The 21,353-nt window shown below is 39.4% G+C and overlaps 1 protein-coding gene and 1 long non-coding RNA gene across 4 annotated transcripts in view; one reads left to right on the top strand and one right to left on the bottom strand.

The window, feature by feature from the left end:
- Window positions 1–14,726, top strand: part of LOC140384497 (uncharacterized) — a 57,586-nt gene extending 42,860 nt beyond the window's left edge. The window contains exons 2-3 of the long non-coding RNA XR_011933068.1: window positions 10,479–10,708; window positions 13,754–14,726. This is a non-coding gene — a long non-coding RNA (uncharacterized lncRNA). The remainder of the gene's footprint in view (window positions 1–10,478; window positions 10,709–13,753) is intronic.
- The window catches only part of elp4 (elongator acetyltransferase complex subunit 4), a 500,372-nt gene that overhangs the window by 200,593 nt on the left and 278,426 nt on the right, over window positions 1–21,353 (bottom strand). For 2 of the 3 annotated variants that reach the window (XM_072466249.1, XM_072466248.1), the window contains exons 8-9: window positions 9,521–9,629; window positions 8,391–8,497 (exon numbers count right to left, since the gene is read on the bottom strand). In XM_072466249.1, the coding sequence (XP_072322350.1) occupies window positions 8,391–8,497; window positions 9,521–9,629 (216 nt within the window). The remainder of the gene's footprint in view (window positions 1–8,390; window positions 8,498–9,520; window positions 9,630–21,353) is intronic. The other variant, XR_011933067.1, reaches the window with a different exon arrangement.

Genomic DNA, 21,353 nt, shown 5'->3' with positions numbered 1-21,353 from the left:
AGTACGTTACCAAAATACGATAGTAAACAGGAATTCACAAAATTTAAAACTAAAATTAAACACAAACACTTACCTTCACTTAAGCAGTGGACAATACATTTTAGGTTCTACATTTGTAGGAATACAAAAAAGTACTGAATTGGCTATAAAGTGCTTTGAGAAATCAAAGCAAAGTGGGAGGAAGAGTTGGGAGAGGGTATGGAGGAGGAGTTCTGGTGTGACGTGCTCCGGAGAGTCAACACCTCCACCTCGTGTGCGAGGTTGGGGCTGATACAGCTGAAGGCGGTATATAGAGCACACCTCACAAGGGCGAGGATGAGCTGGTTCTTTGAGGGGGTAGAAGATGTGTGTGAACGTTGGGTGGGGGGCGAATCACTTTCATATGTTTTTGTCCTGTCCGAAGCTGGAGGATTACTGAAAGGAGGTTTTTAGGGTAATCTCTAAAGTGGTGCACGTGAAACTGGACCCGGGCCCTCGGGAGGCCATATTCGGGGTGTCGGACCAGCTGGGGTTGGAAACGGGTGCAGAAGCTGATGTTATAGCCTTCGCCTCGTTGATCGCCCAAAGATGGACCCTGTTGGGATGGAGAGCAACCTCTCCACCCTGTGCCCTGGCATGGCGGGGGGGACCTGTTGGAATTCTTGACTCTTGAGAACGTTAAGTTTGAACTGAGGGGAAGGATGGAGGGGTTCTACAATTCATGGGCATTATTCATTATGCACTTTCAAGAACTGGATAACATCGAACATTGGGGGGGTTTAGAGGGTTGGGGGATGGGGACTTTATGTGTTAATGGTGACTATGGGTGATTCCTGATTCCTTTTTGTTATTTGTTTATGTTAACATGCGAGCAGTTGTTTGGGGGTTTGGTGGGAGGATAGGATTTTGATTTGGGGATTGACTTTATATTCGTCGTTGCTTATTGTTTATTGTTGGTGGGTGTAAATATGGAAGAAAATGTGAAAGAGGAGAATAAAATTAATTTTTTTTAAAAGTGCTTTGTGAAGTAATGAGAAACATTATATGAACACATATTTTTCTTACTGATTAAGTTGAGGACATTCTGACACAGTAAGTGTTAAAAATATATAATAATGTAGTTGTTAACAGAGTAGCATTTGCTGGTGTGATGACATAGCAACAGCAAGAATATTTATGTGGTTGGCATTTGGCTTATTCAGTTGGCCAAAAGCAAGCAACAGACTATGGAGAGGGGAGAGGCAAAGAGTAGTGGGAAGTCAGAAGATTGGGAAGGCTACAAAAACAAACAGAGGATAACAAAGAGAGAAATAAGGAAGGAGAGGATCAAATATGAAGGTAGGCTAGCCAGTAACATTAGGAATGATAGTAAAAGTTTCTTTAAATACATTAAAAACAAACGGGAGGCAAAAGTAGACATTGGGCCGCTCCAAAATGACGCTGGTAATCTAGTGATGGGAGACAAGGAAATAGCTGAGGAACTAAATAAGTACTTTGCGTCAGTCTTCACAGTAGAAGACATGAGTAATATCCCAACAATTCAGGAGAGCCAGGGGGCAGAGTTGAATATGGTAGCCATCACAAAGGAGAAAGTGCTAGAGAAACTAAGAGGTCTAAAAATTGATAAATCTCTGGGCCCAGATGGGCTACATCCTATAGTTCTAAAGGAGATAGCTGAAGAAATAGTGGAGGCGTTAGTTATGATCTTTCAAAAGTCACTGGAGTCAGAGAAAGTCCCAGAGGATTGGAAAATCGCTGTTGTAACCCCCCATGTTCAAGAAGGGAACAAGAAAAAAGATGGAAAATTATAGACCAATTAGCCTAACCTCGGTTGTTGGCAAGATTCTAGAATCCATCGTTAAGGATGAGATTTCTAAATTCTTGGAAGTTCAGGGTCGGATTAGGACAAGTCAGCATGGATTTAGAAAGGGGAGGTCGTGCCTTACAAACCTGTTAGAGTTCTTTGAAGAGATAACAAATAGGTTAGACCAAGGAGAGCCAATGGATGTTATCTATCGTGACTTCCAAAAGGCCTTCGATAAGGTGCCTCACGGGAGACTGCTGAGTAAAATAAGGGCCCATGGTATTCGAGGCAAGGTACTAACATGGATTGACGACTGGCTGTCAGGCAGAAGGCAGAGAGTTGGGATAAAAGGTTATTTTTCCGAATGGCAACCGGTGACGAATGGTGTCCCGCAGGGTTCAGTGTTGGGGCCACAGCTGTTCTCTTTATATATTAACGATCTAGATGACGGGACTGGGGGCATTCTGGCTAAGTTTGCGGATGATACAAAGATATGTGGAGGGGCAGGTAGGATTGAGGAGGTGGGGAGGCTGTAGAAAGATTTAGACAGTTTAGGAGAGTGGTCCAAAAAATGACTGATGAAATTCAATGTGGGCAAATGCGAGGTCTTGCACTTTGGAAAAAAGAATAGAGGCATGGACTATTTTCTAAATGGTGACAAAATTCATAATGCTGAAGTGCAAAGGGACTTGGGAGTCCGAGTCCAGGATTCTCTAAAGGTAAACTTGCAGGTTGAGTCCGTAATTAAGAAAGCAAATGCAATGTTGTCATTTATCTCAAGAGGCTTGGAATATAAAAGCAGGGATGTACTTCTGAAGCTTTATAAAGCACTAGTTAGGCCCCATTTAGACTACTGTGAGCAACTTTGGGCCCCACACCTCAGGAAGGACATACTGGCACTGGAGCGGGTCCAGCGGAGATTCACACGGATGATCCCAGGAATGGTAGGCCTAACATACGATGAACGTCTGAGGATCCTGGGATTATATTCATTGGAGTTTAGGAGGTTGAGGGGAGATCTGATAGAAACTTACAAGATAATGAATGGCTTAGATAGGGTGGACGTAGGGAAGATGTTTCCATTAGCAGGGGAGACTAGGACCCGGGGACACAGCCTTAGAATAAAAGGGAGTCACTTTAGAACAGAGATGAGGAGAAATTTCTTCAGCCAGAGAGTGGTGGGTCTGTGGAATTCATTGCCACAGAGTGCGGTGGAGGCCGGGACGTTGAGTGTCTTTAAGACAGAAGTTGATAAATTCTTGATTTCTCGAGGAATTAAGGGCTATGGAGAGAGAGCGGGTAAATGGAGTTGAAATCAGCCATGATTGAATGGTGGAGTGGACCCGATGGCCTTACTTCCGCTCCTATGTCTTATGGATCAGGGGATCACGAAGCAGAGGAAGACATAAAAAGTGAAAAAGCACAGGACATGTGACAGAAAAACATAGTTTTCCCTCAATTGTAATTTCTGCCTGGAATATCGGATTTGCCTGGAACCTGAATCATTACTAACATTTTACTGTGCCCTACTTAAGAGAGAGCATATTTTATTTGTATTTAATTTTGATGATAATTTGATAAGATCTTGTTACTTTCCTCAAACTGAACATCCTCAAACTGAACAGACACTTTTTGTGTCTGTGTTCTCCCTCCAACTCACCATCCTACTCTTTGTTTACAAGTGCTTTATTTAAACTCCCCAGTGATGTTTTTCTCTCTTGTTTGTCACTTTTAAACCAATAAGCAACATGCCATTGCAGGTACACAAATAAATACATGAGGAAAAAATACATCAAAGGAAGACTATTCTGTCATTAATTCATAAGTGAGAAAAAGAGGAGAGGGTTACTATAGATTAGTGCAATTCTACTACCCTTCCCCCTTCACTGGAAGGTTGCTGAATTGCAGTTTGGGCAGCTTGTCCTAGATTATATCAGAATCCCCAACAGTATTTGTGTGATGCTAATGGGTCAACTATTCTGTAATTAGTAGAAAGAAAATGCACAATGGCATTCATCATACATGAAAACACCAATGAAATTTGGAGGAAGGCAGGGGCAACTTCTAAAACAAACTACATTCACTTTAACATTTATGCACATAGTCAAAATCTTGATCTTGTGTGTGTAATGTCTGATGACATTATTTCACAATCATTTAAAGTTCTTCTGCCACGATTCACAACATCTCCGGCAACCACCTCAAAGTATGGTGACCAATTGTTATACATGTTACACAAACCAAATTATCTCCATCAGAACAAAGCTGTATAAGGTCTACTTCCTTCATTTTCAGTGAAAATGCTTGACCTCCTTTAAGACTTCGTCTAGTCATGATAAATACATTTAGCAATTCAATCTGGAAGGAATGTGATGGTAACTACTTTGTCAAGCTGTGTCATGGGCTCCCATGTTCTGACCTGTCTAAAGTCAGTTAAAATGTGTAAACGAACGGCACAAGTTAAGCAAGGCTATATAGCAGCCTTAGGGAAAGTCAGTGGATGGCAGTTCCTCTCACTCACAACAGCACAAGTGCTGCTGTAGGCTGTTCTCAAAATGGAAACATTGTGACGTTACTAACAAAGCATCAACTAAACAGGAAACAAAATACTGTACAAAAGAGACAGATGATTAGGCAATCATGGCAGGCGTTCCAAAGGTATTCCATTACGTTTTCAGATGATTGTAAACAATATGAATAACCTGGACTCAGATGATCTCATCTCAGAAGTTAAGCAACAACCTATCATCTAGGCCAATCCAAAAAAAAGTACAAACATGCTTTAGATAACAGTTCAGCTTACCTAATCGGGAAAGTTTGAGCATGTGTCTGGCTGTATAGGCGTCTTTTGGTCAATCATCAGAAAATCAAAGGCAATTGGCATAACTCAACTGAAACTTTAATGCCGCATGATTGTGTCGCGTAAGCTCGTTTTGTGCGAGGGGCATTGCAGTTTAGCAGAGAGATTAACGGCCGGACCAAAAGTTGGCCTCCAAATCTTGCCCTGCTGATGCCTCAAGCCCTTTGAAGTCTGACCATCATACCTGGCAAAGCAACAGTGGGAACTAGGCTGGTGTCAGCTCTAATCACATTGCCTGCCTCAGCATGGCTAACTACAGGGTGCACTAATTGGCCCAATTGCGGATTATACCTTTTGCTACAGATTCAAGACAATAATTTAGTCAAATGATGGTTTTTATCTCCTCCTAATTAAGATTCCAAAGTGGAAAGAAATAGGATTAGACAGGCAGACTTTTTTGTATTTTTTCCCTCATTCTTTTAATGCTCTATTCATTTAAGTATGTTTGCTTCAACATTATTATTCTTCTTTTAATAAACTTTCAAGAACTTTACTCCCATCAGGCAAATGTACTCCTTGTATAATCCTTTAGTACTCTTTTATGTTTATAAAACCATCAGTGTGAAACAGAAACTCATGAAATAAACTAGCTTGTACAGTTGTCTTATAAAATTATACAACACAATCTCATAGTCAATAAATGGGCTTTCTGGTAATGGGTCTACTGTGTATGTGATGGAATGTGCAAGGAATGGTAAAGTACAAAGTCATTCTGACTTCTTTTTCTTCAAGTTCTGTGTTTTTGCCTGGAATGTGGTAACATTAAATCTAAATTTCACCAAGATGCGAGTTTTCAGTCCTCATTTGAAATGCTATCCAATCCAATCTACCGGTAACTAAAATTATACTTGCAGATTGAGGGGCAAATATTGTTTAGACATTGACTACATTCTAACACATCATCTGATCATTTTCACAATGATGTGGGAGCCTGCTGTGTGTAAATTGGCCACTACATTTTCTACGCTGTTGCAGTGCCTACAAATCAAAAGTAGTTAACTGGCACTAAAATATTTTGGGACGTCCTGAGATTATAACACATAAATATGGAGTTTGAGGAAAAGTAAAGGACATTGTATTCATTTAAGGGCATCATCACTATGAATTCAGATTTTGTTGCAAAGGAAGACTACATTTTCCCACAAATCACTAATTTCCTTACTTTTGTAAGGCTTTAAATCTATCAGAATATTCAGTATACTATGAAACTGCATTTTTGTCTGCTTAGTACATGTTTTGGCATTCAGTTTTATTTGATGCAGCTTGTATCATGAATGTAAATAAATGAATTGCGATGGTAAAGTCAACTAAAGAATTCAGTTGAAATTAACAGCCTCAAATGTTTCTTCCTCTTCTGGTGAACATTGATGTGAAAGTATATTTTTTTTACACCAGATTAGATGGATTGGCCATGGTAAAATTGCCCTTTAGGATGTGCGGGTTGGGTGGGATTGTGGGGATGGAGCAGAGGGCTGGGCCGAGGTAGGGTGCTCTTTCAGATGGTCAGTGCAGACTTGATGGGCTGAATGGCTCTGTAGGGATTCTATGAATCTAAGAGTGAAATCTTCCCATCAATTCAGAGATGGGGAGGAGAAAGGGCAATGTACTTGCATTGTGTAAAACTCCTGACTTTCACTGGGGAGGCAGACCGTCAACAATTCAGCTGCATGCTTTATGTCAGTTGAAGGCAGAAAATTTTATTCTGCCAAGTTTAGTTCTGGTCATACCAAAAATATTGAAGCAATCACATAATTGCAGGTCTTGCAAAAATTGCATGCCTGGGGATAACTTTTGCTGGGTATCAAGCAGACAATTGGGATCTTGCAATTTCCACAATCACAAATCAGAATAAATCAAAAGAAGAAGCTCTTGTATATTTATTGGTACACTGACACATTATTAAAAAAAGGTAAATGTAGCATAACAATGCAAACCAAGATGTGATTTGAACTCTTTAACACTGTACTGAATGTATAATGGAAAATAAGGCCGAGAAATGCAAGTGCCAGTTTTAAACAGTTCATTTATGCACATTACTAAAGAACAAGTAGGATTAAAGAAAGCGTTTAATTTTTCATTGAGGAGTCTGAAATGCATATTTGTTTTGTTCAATTTGACAGAAAATTGCTTCTTTTATAGTGGCTTCTTAACAAGGGATCAGAAAGTAATTTCTCACAACCTTCTTGATTTTACAACTTCTACATGTAGTGTTAACTGAATATTATAAGGAAGCATCCCAATCGAAACATCTACAACACTGCTCCCAAGATGACCCAATCAAACATTTGGCTGGCTGATTAACTATTAACTGCTCTCAATGTGATTAAATAATGAAAGCCACTGATGACCATTAATTAGGAGGAGGGCATCGTAATTGTCACTGGATTGAGTCTTTAATGATTCATAGGTTTTCTTCCGAGGGATATTGGTGGGGGAGGCGGTGGGTAGAGAAGCAAGCGAGAAAAACCATGAAATAAAAAGAGGGGTGGTGACAACAGTTGCCTTATCAAGTAGCCAGTTAAGAGGCCAGAGGGTCATTGAAGGGCCACAGTGGTCACTCCAGGGTGAAGTACCAAACACCAAAGCGATGCCAACCCAAATTGACCAGCAGCTAGTGAATAAGGCAAAATATGCTAATTTATTTGTGCTCAATTCTCTTGTATAAGCTGAAATAGCCAAGACAAGTGGCCTGCTTAAATGCTTTCCACTTGACAGGAGATTAAATAATATGGTTTGTCAGGGCTGCCCACTTATTTTATCTCAAGTGAAGACACTACACAAGGACTGGAGAAGAAATAATTATCACATCACAAAAAGCCACTCCTTAAATATGCATTCACCTTTTCATGCTTAGTTAATTAATACTTCAGCCTTAATTGGTTAACAGTTGTATTCATTTGCTATTTAGTATAGCTGGAAAAAAGAGAATAGATTCAATTCAGTCCCAACACATCAGGATTATAAACACTGCCAATATTTCAGGTCAATGGAAAAGTTTAAATGTAGTCGTATGTTGGAATTAACCTTTGTAATCATTTTTTAAAAACTTCCAGGCCAGCAACGTTTGCTTAATAAATATGAAGAAAATGATTGTTGCAATGGCATTTATTATTGCTATGACATTAGCTGCAGAAAATTTGTGCAGTGTTTTACAACTGATTTTCAATTAGCTCCCAGATACATGTTAAAGTATTTTCTGAAAACAAAGTAATGTGCTAGTTGATACACGCCAGCTACCATCAACATTAACAGTTCACTACAAAGTAGAACTATGCACTACTACATTGAGATTTCCATTACATCCATCCAGTACAACATATAGTTGGGACTTTAAATTATTTAAAGCGAGATTGTTAAAGAAATTAAACTATATTCTGTTACCAAGATATTTTATTAATTTCAATCCACAATGGTGCAGATGGAATAAAATAACTGAAGCCGATCTAGGCAATTAATTTGGCATAAGACCCACAGTTTTATGATGTTATACACCTTTGTCATAGGTATTTTTGGGACAGTTACAAACAGGCTCTTAGCTCACAAATTAAAAATGCAGCAAAGAGGTTCTTTGCCCTCCTCCATCCACCTCAAACCCTTTCACAGACAAAAACGAGATGATGATAGCTCATATGAAAATTCCCTATTGCATATTCATATGGTGTATTAAGCTATTAACTTGCTAAACAACTTATTCTTATTGCACTATTAAGTGGAATTAAGTAAAATATCAAATCTCAATGTTCCTACCTCAATAGTGAACAATTTTCGTTTCAATTTGAAAGCAAGATCCTTTGTATCAGGCACGTCACAGATTAAACTATTAAGCCGAGGAATCTGACGAACATGGAACAAACCTTAAGAAAAATTAAATTTAAAAAATGCCGTCATGCAGCTGCATAAATTAAACAAGCTGACAGCAGAACTCTCCACATTTACATTCCTCACTGTCCCTTTTTAAACCAGGGATCGCCACCAGAAGCAATGAAGCAAACAGTGTGATTATGCTCAAGTAATCAAGCAGAATAAGATAAACAAAAATCCTTGTCCACGTAAAACTAATTACATTTGGGTGCAGACATGGAGATATAAACAAAGAGGATTCTGATGCTTGTCAAAACGGAGGCCCATTTGTGATATTTTCCCTTGTATTTACAGTAAGCAAACGAGGCTATCACCTTGCTTGCTGCCCAAAAGCATTGCTGAATGATCTTTATTTTATTAAATGCACCAGTAAGCAGCCACAAAAACAAGGCTTATGAGTTGGAGACCTCAACTACAGCTTTGATTTAAAAAAATGTATTTTGAGGCTTCAGTCATTAACAAGTTGTTACACTCTGTTATGGTAAATAGCCCTTCAAACAGCCATAAAATTCAGGCTGGGTGTGTAAAACAAATGAATATTTGCAAATGAAACTCGTTTATGACTGTTAGGAACTGGTGTACACATGTGCGGTCTGCTTTTAGCTTCAAGCAGTGTGAACTCAAATCTAAGCTGATCTTTTGTGACAGGAACATTGGCTGAGTTGGTGCAGTCTAGTCATGGTTAAGGGAATTGGTAAGCTCACTGGCCGAGTGGCTGCCTGGCTTCCTCTGCATGAGTATTCCCAAAAGCCTGCCTACAATGATGCACATCTGATTGAGCACTGTCTTGGTAATTTGGCTTGACAACATGTGAGTAGTTGCCATGTTACTTTCACAGTCATAATGCACAGTAAAATATAAACAGCCTGACCAATAGATTGCTACATTGGGAGACAGTCGAAATGGAGATTTTGAAATGAAATCAATTACTACCTTATGGCAGACAAACTAATTAGAGGGCAAACTGCTAAATATCTATAAGTCACTTGGGGTATTTTGGTTACCATTAGACTTACCGTGATAGTCCTTGTAGAGTGGATTGCTTGCTCTCTCAGAAACATTAAATGATTCGAGACCAATCACTGTATCTGACAATTTTACTACACGACCTATAATTGCTTTGTTCTGTAAAACACAAGAGAAGAAAATAGCTTAAAACAGTTTTAAAAACATTTTATTGCAAAGCATAAATTATAACCTGAAAGCAGCATCACTGGTCCAAAAGAGAGTTATCAAATTAATGTTAAAAATAAATTTCCACCAGGAAAAACACTTGCTAAAATTTAAATGCGAGTGCCAATTTAATCTTATTTTCTTAATTTATTTCAAACTTTATCATAGACTGTTAGTTAAACAATTTAAAGGGTTTATCATTTTGTATTTAGATGCTTCAATGGTGCTAAAAAGTACACATTGGTTATTAGTTTTCTTTGCATTACTCAGTTCTATAGAGTGGATTTTTATGGACAGCATAACATTATTTTACACATCAAGTTCATCTGTGTGCACTAATTGTAAATCAAAAGCAGTTTCAAGTAGATGTCCAAGCTGCAATGGCAGTGCCTTTCTATCGTCTTTTGTTACACTTTAATAAAACACACTAATACACGCACTGTATCGTGAATTAAATTATTAAGTTTAGGACGCATCAAGAGAAATAGCTGCACTGCTTGCAAAGATTTAAATAGCTCCAGTGGATCTCCTGTGGTGTTGCTTACCAGGAGAAATCTTTCTATGAAAATTGACTTTGTTATAAACTTCTTTATCCGTAGGTATATTGTTCTATTTTGTTTCTTGTCTCTTTTATTTTATGTCATTCCTTTCGTTTATCTAGTCAGATTGTTTCTATTTTTGGATATTGCATTTTCTTTAATTTTGCTAAATGCTACTTGATTCTTTTGCTATTGTCATTTGTTTTGTTGTTGTTTTCTATATATTATATTTGTTTAAGGAATTAATTAATTTTAAATGCAGGACTTTTGACCTGTTGTCGGCCTACGTATGGGGAATATAGTAGCTGGACATGGCAATGCTGAAGCTGGGCTGGAGGCGCCAGTGATGGCAATCAGCACTGAGATGCCTCATGCGCAAAAAATATTGGGAGGCAAAGCCCAGCTGAAGGGTGAGAGCTCCAGGAATAGAGCAGAAGGCAAGCTCAATTTTCCCAAGAGAGAGGAGGCCTGTACAGGAGAAAGCTGCTGGAGGTATTTAAGATGACATGCATTAGGTAGATTTACAAAAGGACTAACAATTTCATGGGAATAATTTCAAAGAATTGTAATAATCTATAAACAACAATTTGTTAACATACATTGAAACTAGAATGAAATTGGAATGGTCGATTTGCACGGTTGTGATTTCTTTCAGGATTTTGACATATTTTGTCAGTAGATAAATGTTTATTGGTTAAACTGGTTTTGACCCATTTTCTTCCATTTCATAATCATTGTATTATTTATTAATATAGTCACAAATCTTTGCACATTCTCGTTTGCAATGTTTTTTTAAAAACAAATTCTAAGCGGATTCGCAGACTATTCTTTATTCTGCTTCATATTAGAGGACCAGAAATCATCATTAAACCTTGCAGAAAAAATTCAAGTGTTTAAAATGTTGAACAAAATAATGCCCACGTGTTACAAAAATTAGGCTTCTAATGTGTGATATTATTGCCAAAAGGAAGCAATCAATGAATATTTAGGGTGTTACATAAGTATTGAAAGCAGAAAAGTTTGTACTTAGTTGCATTTATATAATAAATAAATCTATAGGTAACTGAATAATAATGCAGTAAAGGGAAAACATCTCATTGTGGAGATCTGCGAATCAGATGATGCCCCTCTGTTTTAGCAGGTCTTTGGAGATTTATACTTTTATAATCACAGAGACAATGTTATTCACCATCAACATTCTCTCCATTTAGCAATACAGTCTTAGTGCTACCAATCTTTCTTGAAGCAGTGAAAGCATATTTATTGTGTATATTATTCAATAACAAAGAGTATGTAGGGAGTTAAAAGCTACAATTAGATGTTTTAGGTTCACATCATCAGAATCTGCTGACTGAATTAATTAGTCTTGACTCCCTCCACAACATCCATTATTTTCAATATAATGATCAGAGTATGGTAGCTGCTTTGATTCATTGTCACTCTACGCTTGGGCTGAGTACAAGTTCATCGTCGCTGTATGATGTTATCGAACTATGTAAAATGAGTTCACATTAAAGCAGGCCATAATTTAATATCAATTCCCTGTGTTAGCAAGATTCTAGAAAATGCAGTGAGTTACAGCCAAGGTGCTACATACATAAAGTGCGTGACTATTTACATGCAATCTAAATGTAGCATGGGTCATTGCACAGGCAAATCAATACTTTAATTCCTGTAAACTCTTTAAACTAAAACAAGGAAGCAAAGAAAGAGATGAAAATATTCCTGTTAATGTAGGCAAATAGAGACACAAAAGCTGTTTAAAATTTAAGAGGCAATAAGAACAGCTGACTCCTGTAATGAAGGTGCTGGCTAGATACTGAAACTTCTAAATGAGCTTACGCTAATCCTGTACCAAGTGTCCGCACGTTGATGGGAGAAAAATTATAGCCTGTCATCAGAAGCAGACAGGCAGGCCGAGGTCCAGATGGAAGACTGGCTGGGAGAGGGGGCAGGTGGGGAGAATGATGGGAATGTAACGGTAGACAGAAGACTGCTCCCTCTGCTGGCCAGACTGTCACCTCTTATAAATTCAGTGGTGCAGTTTTATTGAAATCCATTTTTAATAATTATGTTTTATGGCTTTTTAAGTAATTAACTGATTCTCTCACCACAACCATTCCCACCTCTTCACCGACTGTTTAAATCTTTCCTTTCGGCTTCCAAATAAAAACAGCCGTTTGCTAGAGTAGAAACATCTACTTCAGTCCTTCAATCAAGCTCACACTTTAGTCACCGTTCTGTTTCTAGGGACTAATTACCGGCAATATGTGAAATGATGAAGTTGCTATTAATTAAGTTAAAAAAGGCATTAATACCACCATGTTACTCATTCACTACTTTCTAAATAAATCATTTCATCTCTGCACAAGAATTCTTTAAGTAATATGTTATTATCTACAATGATTTATACCAATTCAGTGATGAGCATGATAATTAAGACATCTAAGTCAGCCGAATGTGAAAACTAATAATACACAGACGTGACAGTAATGCAAGTTTTCTGTATTTTGATGGATACAAAGAGCATATTGGACACAGGAAAAATACAAGTGAGTGTTCTTAATTACAGTAGCTATGAAGCATTTCTTCATTTTTTTCCCCCTAGAAGCAGCCTTCTTTTTGCCCCCTCCTTTGCTTGCCAGGTTATTAGGGATACCAGTGCCTTCTGTTACAGGATCTAACCGCACTTCTGTTTCATGAGATTTTGGCCTTAAACCAGCATCTCCCAGAGCAGGAGGGATCAGCTTTTTCCCCACTGTTTTCATATAAAGCCTGGCTTCAAAGTTACTCCAGCTCCTTGCTTTCCAGAAGGTTCCATCCCAGGAACTCTCGCCTGCCATTTGGTTTGCTGTCTCATCTCAAAGGAATTGGCTTGCAGTGTTCCCCTATGCTGAACTGGCATTTGCTCTATGAAGTGAGTTATTATTAAACTTTTAGGTCAATTGTGGCACTAACAACTCTTCTGAAGCTTTCAGCCACGCAGTACAATTTGCCTGTAATTAAATATTAATATAAAGTAGTGCATTTGTGGATAAGAGCTTTTATGTTCCTTCTTCTCTTTCAAATGTGGGAAAAAGGTTCCAAGGCACATTTGAGTCATTCTATTTTACAATGCACAATTCAGCCAGTGAAATAAGCCACATGCTGAGATTTCGTGAAAATACTTAACCTACGCACATTACAAAAAAATACTGATGTGCAACAAAGAGAATATAAATCAATTTTTCATCCAGGTTACATTCATCATCTCTTATGATTAACAATTAAACAAATATGCAGCATAATCTATGATTATCTCTGGAAAATGATGCTCAGGAAATTACAAGAAGGAGAAATAGTTTGACCAGTAGGTTGAATCTGATCAAGTGGAATTTGTTGAGCACCTAATCTACCGGATGTGTCATTACTAGTATGGACACGTTAACTCCTGAAGTACTGACACACATATCGCTCCACAAACTATCCAAAAAGAGAATTACCGTTTGCAAGGGTGACCAGCCATACCAGATTTACAATTAATATTTTCTGCTTCAGTCTCTTCAAACAGGGCAAATCCAGAGGTTTTTCTTTCGCTTTTGAGGACATAACAGTTGTACCCATGGCCAGGCACTGGGAAATCTGCAGATTGTGTAGCATGGAAGCCAAAGATTCCATATGCCTGAACAGATGACTCGATTCCCACACCATGATGAGAAGTCGACTGACTTGGGTTTACCTCATTCAGCCGTGGCCCTAGAAACACTCTGATTTGTTCAACTCATCTTTCATTTCTGTATATTTCAACAAATTCACAAGATGGTGTTTCACAATGAATTAGTTTAACATAACATAACATAGAACATACAGTGCAGAAGGAGGCCATTCGGCCCATCGAGTCTGCACCGACCCACTTAAGCCCTCCCTTCCACCCCATCCCCCTAACCCAATTACTCCTCCGAACCTTTTTGGACACTAAGGGCAATTTAGTGTGGCCAATCCACCTAACCACAAAAAGGACTGTCCCGGAAGGCCCATTGTGTCAGCATGCTCCTGCCGCACTGAACTTATTTCCTCTTATCTCGACTCCATCCTCACTCCTCTGGTTCATTCCCTCCCAACCTATATCCGGGATTCCTCTGATGCCCTGCATTATATTGACAGCTTCCAGTTCGCAGGCCCTAACTGCCTCATATTCACCATGGATGTGCAATCTGTCTACACCTCCTTCCCACAGCAGGACGGCCTGAGAGCTCTTTGCTTCTTTCTCGAAAAGTCGCCTGGACAATTCCCATCCACCACTACTCTCCTCTGCCTGGTTGAACTCGTTCTATCTCTCAACAACTCCTTTAACTCATCCCACTTTCTCCAAATCAAAGGTGTAGCAATGGGTACCCACATGGGTCCCAGCTACGCTTGCCTTTTTATGGGGTATGTGGAACATTCCTTGTTCCAGGCCTACCCGGGTCCCCTCCCACAACTCCTTTACCGGTACATCGATGACTATTTTGGTGCCGCTTCATGCTCTCATCCGGACCTGGAAAAATTCATTAACTTCGCTTCCATCACTTTCACCTGGTCCATCTCAGACCCTTCCTTCCCTTCCTTGACCTTGCTGTTTTCATTTCCAGCAATAGACTATATACTAATATCCATTACAACCTCAGTAAGACTTTCTTCAGGTCTTTTCAAATTTGTACCCTTTAACTATATTATACATTGCACACAAATTTCTAATAACTAACATAAGACGGAATTAGATAAATGTAAAGTAGTAAACAAAAAGTTTAATTTGTAATATTTAGTAAACAATATTTAGTTGCATTTATATTTTGTTCTAAATGGTACTTCAGAAGATTTGATACTATTGCAGACAAGTTCAAAATAGCTACAAATGCTGACAATTTACCTCTTTGTAGATAATGATTATCGTACACTGTCCAGAAAAATTCACCTGAGTTAATATTCTATTATAACAGTGTAACAGATCAAATCTCATGGGCTGCACAGGTTGATTCAAAACCAATGTTTAGTTCTGAGCACACCCATCAGGTTCTAGAGTGAGATAAGTGTGGAATAAATATCTCTCGACACTGTATGAAATAAATACCTCATGTAACATGTGAAAGCAGCATTGCTCAGTGAACTCTGTATGTACCAGATATTACTGCTTCGTCTTGTAACTAGAGACAGCTTTCTGTTGGAGTGGGATTTTTTTTTAATAAACCTTCTATTTATATTCAGGTAACGTTCCATGACAAGCAATGTTGATATTGATGTCTCCATCCCCACTTATTTCTTTTCTCTGTCATAGCCATTGCAAAGGCAGTAAAACAATGTTAGATATACATTAACGGGATCTCATACAGACATCTATGATTGGAGGAGTGGCAGCATGTGACTCAGTTTGAAGCAGTGGCAGAGTGGCGGCAGCAGCAGCAGGAGTGCCCTCTCCTTTCCTATAAAAAGGCACATTTCTGAGAATAGTTCTTCCTTTCATCATTTGTGAAACTGAAGAAAACAAAGTTGTTCAACAATGTGAACAGCTGCTATTATTAAACTAAAAGTCCACTAGTGCTTGAGACTGAGAGGCCCACATGATCAGCTGTCCTCTCATCTTGCCATCCTATCCAATTAACTATTAACATTGAGGGCTTTACACATGCTCTCAGGGACTCTTTAACAGGCTTCTTGGAGAGTGGAACAACTACACAGCAGGGACTCAGGGAACCGAGTAACATTGGCTGCATGAAAACCCTCGCCAGTTCACTCCATTTAATGACAGTTCACTCTGCAGTTTAGTGTTTTAACTGAGACAGTCAGAAAATTTAACTATTTTTCACAAAACAGTTCTACTCGACTGTTTTTGGAGCTGGTTAGTCACTAACAAAAAAGAGAAACATGCGTCGCTGAAAGATCACAAGCCCAACAAAAACTTGTGAGTTATAAAAAATTACGGAAACAGCAATTCTTGGCAATTAAGTTTGTTTTCAAAACATTAAAATTTTAAGAGAAATATAGAAATGCTAAGGCTTATAATGTTTGCTTCCTCTTAGATTAGCTACAATGACTTCCTTGTAGTCAACAGACAGCATCGGTGAAGTCTGAAGAAAACGGTGTATTCAATCTTTGATGCAACTTGCTTATTATTTATGGATAATTCTGGATAGAATAATTAAGAATCCATCAAAATTAGTTTGAAAACTAAATTTGAGAATCATCTATACCAAGAGGTCTTTTTTGTTGCTTGATACTTAAAAAAAATTTTTTATTCATCCTTGCAGCGTCTTGATTAGTTACAGATTTTTCAAAGTAACCAGGACATCTGTTCCTCACCAGCTTTGGCAACAGTCACTATGACAATACTTTGAACTTCCGTCTTTTAAAAAAGCTAGATAATTTGCGGATAGAATAAAACTCCTTAAAGAACTCATTAAATGTCGACAATATTTGGTTGGCTTGCCTCCAAAATGTCTTTCCCTTCAGAAGGAACATTAGAGTACTTGCGCTGAATTTCTATGAAACCCCATGAGAACCAAAACAGTTCAACATCTTAGGATTAGTGCAGTCACCACTACTCAAAAAGCAGTATCAACTGAATTTTAAGTGACTAAGTTAATTTTAGAAAGGATTGAAACACTTTATTTAAGTAACTTTCTCAAATAATGATCTACATTCCAGAGTATTGAAAGAGATGCCTGTCGAGATAGTGGATGTATTGGTGGTTATCATTCAAAATTTGACAAATTCTGGAATGATAACTGCAGATTGAAAGGTAGCAAATGTAGCCCTGCTGTTTAAAAAAAGAGGGAGAAAGAAATTAGGGAACTACAGGCTTGTTAGTATGACAATAGGAAAAATGCTCGAACCTATTATAAGGGGTTGGATAACTGGGCATTTTGAAAATAATAGTAAGATCGGACAGATTCAACATGGATTTATGAAAGGGAAATCGTGACTGACAAACTTGTTAGGAGTTTTTTTTAAAGGATGTTACGAGAATGATAGGTAAGGGAGAGCCAGTGGATGTGATCTATTTGGATTTTCAGAAGGTTTTCGATTAGATTCCACGCAGGAGGCTAGTAAACAAAATTAGAGTTCATGGAATTGGGAGAAATATACTGGCATGGATTGAGGATCGTTTTTAGAGACAGAAAACAGATAATTCTCAGAATGGCAAGCTGCGGCTGGCAGGGTACCACAAGGACTAGTGCTTGGGCCCAGCTATTCACAATCTATCTATGATTTGGATGTGGGGACCAAATTTCATATTTTCATGTTTGCTGATGACACAAAACTAGGTGGGAATGCTAACTGAGGAAGAGGATGCAAAGAGGCTTCAAGGAGCGTTTGACAAACTGAGGCAAGAACATGGCAGATGCAATATAATGTGGGATAATGTGGGAAAATGTGAAGTTATCTGCTTTGGTAGGAAAAACAGAAATGAGGAGAGATTGGGAAGTGTTGATGTCCAAAGGAACCCGGGTATTCTTGTTCATAAGTCACTGAAAGCTAATATGAAGGTGAAACAAGCAGTTTGGAAGGCAAATTGTGTGTTAGCCTTTATTGCAAGGGGATTGCAGGTACTGGAGTAAAGATGTCTTGCTGCAGCTGAATTGAGTTTTGGTGAGATCACACCTGAAGCATTATGTGCAGTTTTGGCCTCCTTACCTAAGGATGGATATACTGACAAAAGAGGAAGTGCAATTAAGGTTCATCAGACTAATCCATGGGATGGTAGGTCGGCCCTATGAGGAAAGATTGAGGAGACTGGGTATGTATCTCTAGAGTTTAATAAGAGGTGATAGAATTTATGTGTCTGCGTGGGTTTCCTCCGGTGCTCCGGTTTCCTTCCACAAGTCCTGAAAGACGTGTTTTTGTTAGGTGAATTGGACATTCTGAATTCTCCCTCAGTGTACCCGAACAGGCGCCAGAGTGTGGCGACTAGGGGATTTTCACAGTAACTTCATTGCAGTGTTAATGTAAGCCTACTTGTGACAATAATAAAAATTCTTATTATTGTAGACTAGACCCCAACATTTCCCAGGATACCTGACAGAAACCCCAATATTTAAGTTAATTTGTAAGACTGTGAGGAAAGGAGAGTTCGCTCCATGGTTGACTCCACACACAAATGGGGATAATGGTATATTAAAACAAGCTTTATTAACACAGTATAAAACTAACTTTAAGATCATACCTTTAAGAAATAGCTGGCAATTACCAGTTAAACAATGTTTAACAATAAAATGAAACACTAAACTCTTAACTGTTATCTTTTCTTATCTCCAAGCAAACAAAACACATCTCAGGCCAAGATCCACTTTGAAATACAGTTACCAAACACAAGAATACTTGCTGTATAGAGATGTCTTGGAGAAACTGCTTTGCGAGAGCGAGATCCTTCAGGAAACAGCTGCAGATTTTTGCTTGTGCCAAACTATTATTTAACTTCCCAGTATTTGGCAAAAAGCTCCTGTTCTTTCATATCCAAATCTAAACTGAAACTCAACACCTGACTGCTTCAGCCCCTGGCTCCTCCCATTAACTACATCATCTATCTCCTACTAACTGGGTTATGGCCATCTTACTAAGGCCCTCAATTATCAAAACTCCAAGGAACCTCAGTTCTATAAACAAAATTCCATTAGCCCTATTTGGGTAAACACTATACGTGGTTCGAATGAATGATGATCTCATTTTTACAATGCTTTAATTACCGCTTCTATAGCCTCAGCGTCCACCTATCTTTTAAACCAGGATTTTAAAAATCCCTTAATGCAGTAGATACATACACACACTAACCCAGGCTTTTAACTATTACTGCACCAAATACATAGAGTACAATATACATATGAAATTCCTACATTCATCACAAATGGCATCCAGGGATACGGGAATAGTGCAGACACTGAAGTAGATCAGCCATGATCTAGTAAAATGGTGAAGCAGGCTGGAGGAGCCAAATGGCCTACTCCTATTCTTAAGTTTCTAAATAACATTGTCCAATTGCAATGCACATTTTAAAACACATGTAAAGTAACCATCTAGGTTATGTCGGCACTTTGTATTTTTATGCTCCTTTTTGTATATCGCTATACCACTAATCCAGACATCCAGGGTGATACTTTGTGGACCCAGGTTCAAATTCCACCACGACAGGTGGTGGAAATTGAATTCAATAAAATAACTGGAATTAAACGTCTAATGATGACCATGAAACCATTGTCAATTGTCGTAACACCCATCTGGTTAACTAATGCCTTTTCGGAAAGGAAAGCTGCCATTCTTACCTGGTCTGGCCCACAACAATGTGGCTGACACTTAAATGCCTTTTAAAATGGTCCAGCAAAACCTCAGTAGTATCCATCTGCTACAAAGTCTACAAAAAGGAAAGAAACCAGACAGATCCCCTGGCATCGTCCAAGGCACTGGAAATGACAACAGCAAACGCAGTCCCTGCAAAGTACTCCATACTAATATCTGCGGGCTTTGTGAAAACTTGGGAGAGCTATGTCACAGATTAGTCGAGTTGACATAGTCATACTGATAGAATCATACCTTACAGATAATGTCCCAGACACCAGCATCACCGTCCCTGGCTATGTCCTGCCCTACCAGCAGGACAGACTTAGTAGCGGGCATGGCACAGTGGGATACAGTCGTGAGGGAGTTGCCCCGGGAGTCCTCAACATCGAGACTGCATCCCATGAAGTCTCATGGCACAAGTCAAACCTGGGCAAGGACACCTCTACCACTCCCCTCTGCTGATGACTCAGTACTTCTCCATGTTGGAAGAAGCACCGAGGGTGGCAAGGCTTCAGAATTTTCTCTGGGTGGGGAACTTCAATGTCCATCACAAAGAGTGGCTCGGTGGCAGCTCCATCGACTGAACTGGTCCAAGATATAAAGAACAAAGCTGATAAACTGGTCTGTGGCAAGTGGCAAGGGAACCACCAAGAGGGAAAAACATACTTGTCCTCATCCTCACCAACCTGCCTTTTGCAGATGCATCTGTCCATTAGATAATTGGTAGGTGACCACCGCACAGTCACGGTAGCACAGTGGGTAGCACTGTTGCTTCACAGCTCCAGGGTCCCTGTTTCGATTCCCGGCTTGGGTCACTGTCTGTGTGGAGTCTGCACGTTCTCCCCGTGTCTGCATGAGTTTCCTCCGGGTACTCCAGTTTCCTCCTACAAGTCCCGAAAGATGTGCTGTTAGGTGAATTGGACATTCTAAATTCTCCCTCTGCGTACCTGAACAGGCGCCGGAATGTGGTGACTAGGGGCTTTTCACAGTAACTTCATTGCAGTGTTAATGTAAGTCTACTTGTGACAATAAAGATTATTATTGTGGAGACAAGCCCCATCTTGACAGTGAGGATATCATCCATTGTGTGGTGGCACTATCGTGGAATAGACTTGGAACAGATCTAGCAACTTAAGATTGGGCATCTATGAGGTGCTGTGGGTCATCATCAGCAGAAGAATTGTACTCAATCACAATCTGTAACCTCATGGCCTGGCATATTCGCCCCACTCCACCATTACAACCAAGTCAGGAATCAACCCTGGTTCAATGAAGAGTGCAGGAAGCCAAACCAGGAAGAGCACCAGGCATACCTAAAAATGAGGTGCCAACATGGTGAGGTTTTTAAATTCCAATTAAGGGGCAATTTAGTGTGGTCAATCCACCTAACCTGCACATCTTTGGTCTGGAGGTGAAACCCATGCAGACACGGGGAGAATGTGCAAAGTCCACACAGACACCGACCCGGGACTGGGATCGAACCCGGGTCTTCAGTGCCGCAGGCAGCAGTGCAAAATACTGCGCTGCCCACAGGACTACATAAGTGTTGAACAGCATAAGTAGCAAATGATAGACAGAGCTAAGCGAACCCACAACCAGCAGATCAGCGATTCCCCAACCAACATATCAGATTTAAGTTCTGCAGTCCTGCCACATCAAGCCTTGAATGGTGGTGCACAAGCGACCAAAGGGTCCGGGTCCACTCCCTCCTCCACTATCCTGGCTAAGACCGCGAACACTCCCGCCCAGAATCTTCCCAATTTTTCACAACCCCGAAACATGTACGCATGATTCGCTGGCCCCAGCCCACACCTCTCACACTCATCTGCTACACCCTGAAAGAACCCAC

Source organism: Scyliorhinus torazame, chromosome 10 (genome assembly GCF_047496885.1).
Source record: "Scyliorhinus torazame isolate Kashiwa2021f chromosome 10, sScyTor2.1, whole genome shotgun sequence".
Classification (NCBI taxonomy): domain Eukaryota; kingdom Metazoa; phylum Chordata; class Chondrichthyes; order Carcharhiniformes; family Scyliorhinidae; genus Scyliorhinus; species Scyliorhinus torazame.
The sequence above is the reverse complement of the archived record's forward strand: the minus strand, read 5'-3'. Positions and strand labels throughout refer to the sequence as shown.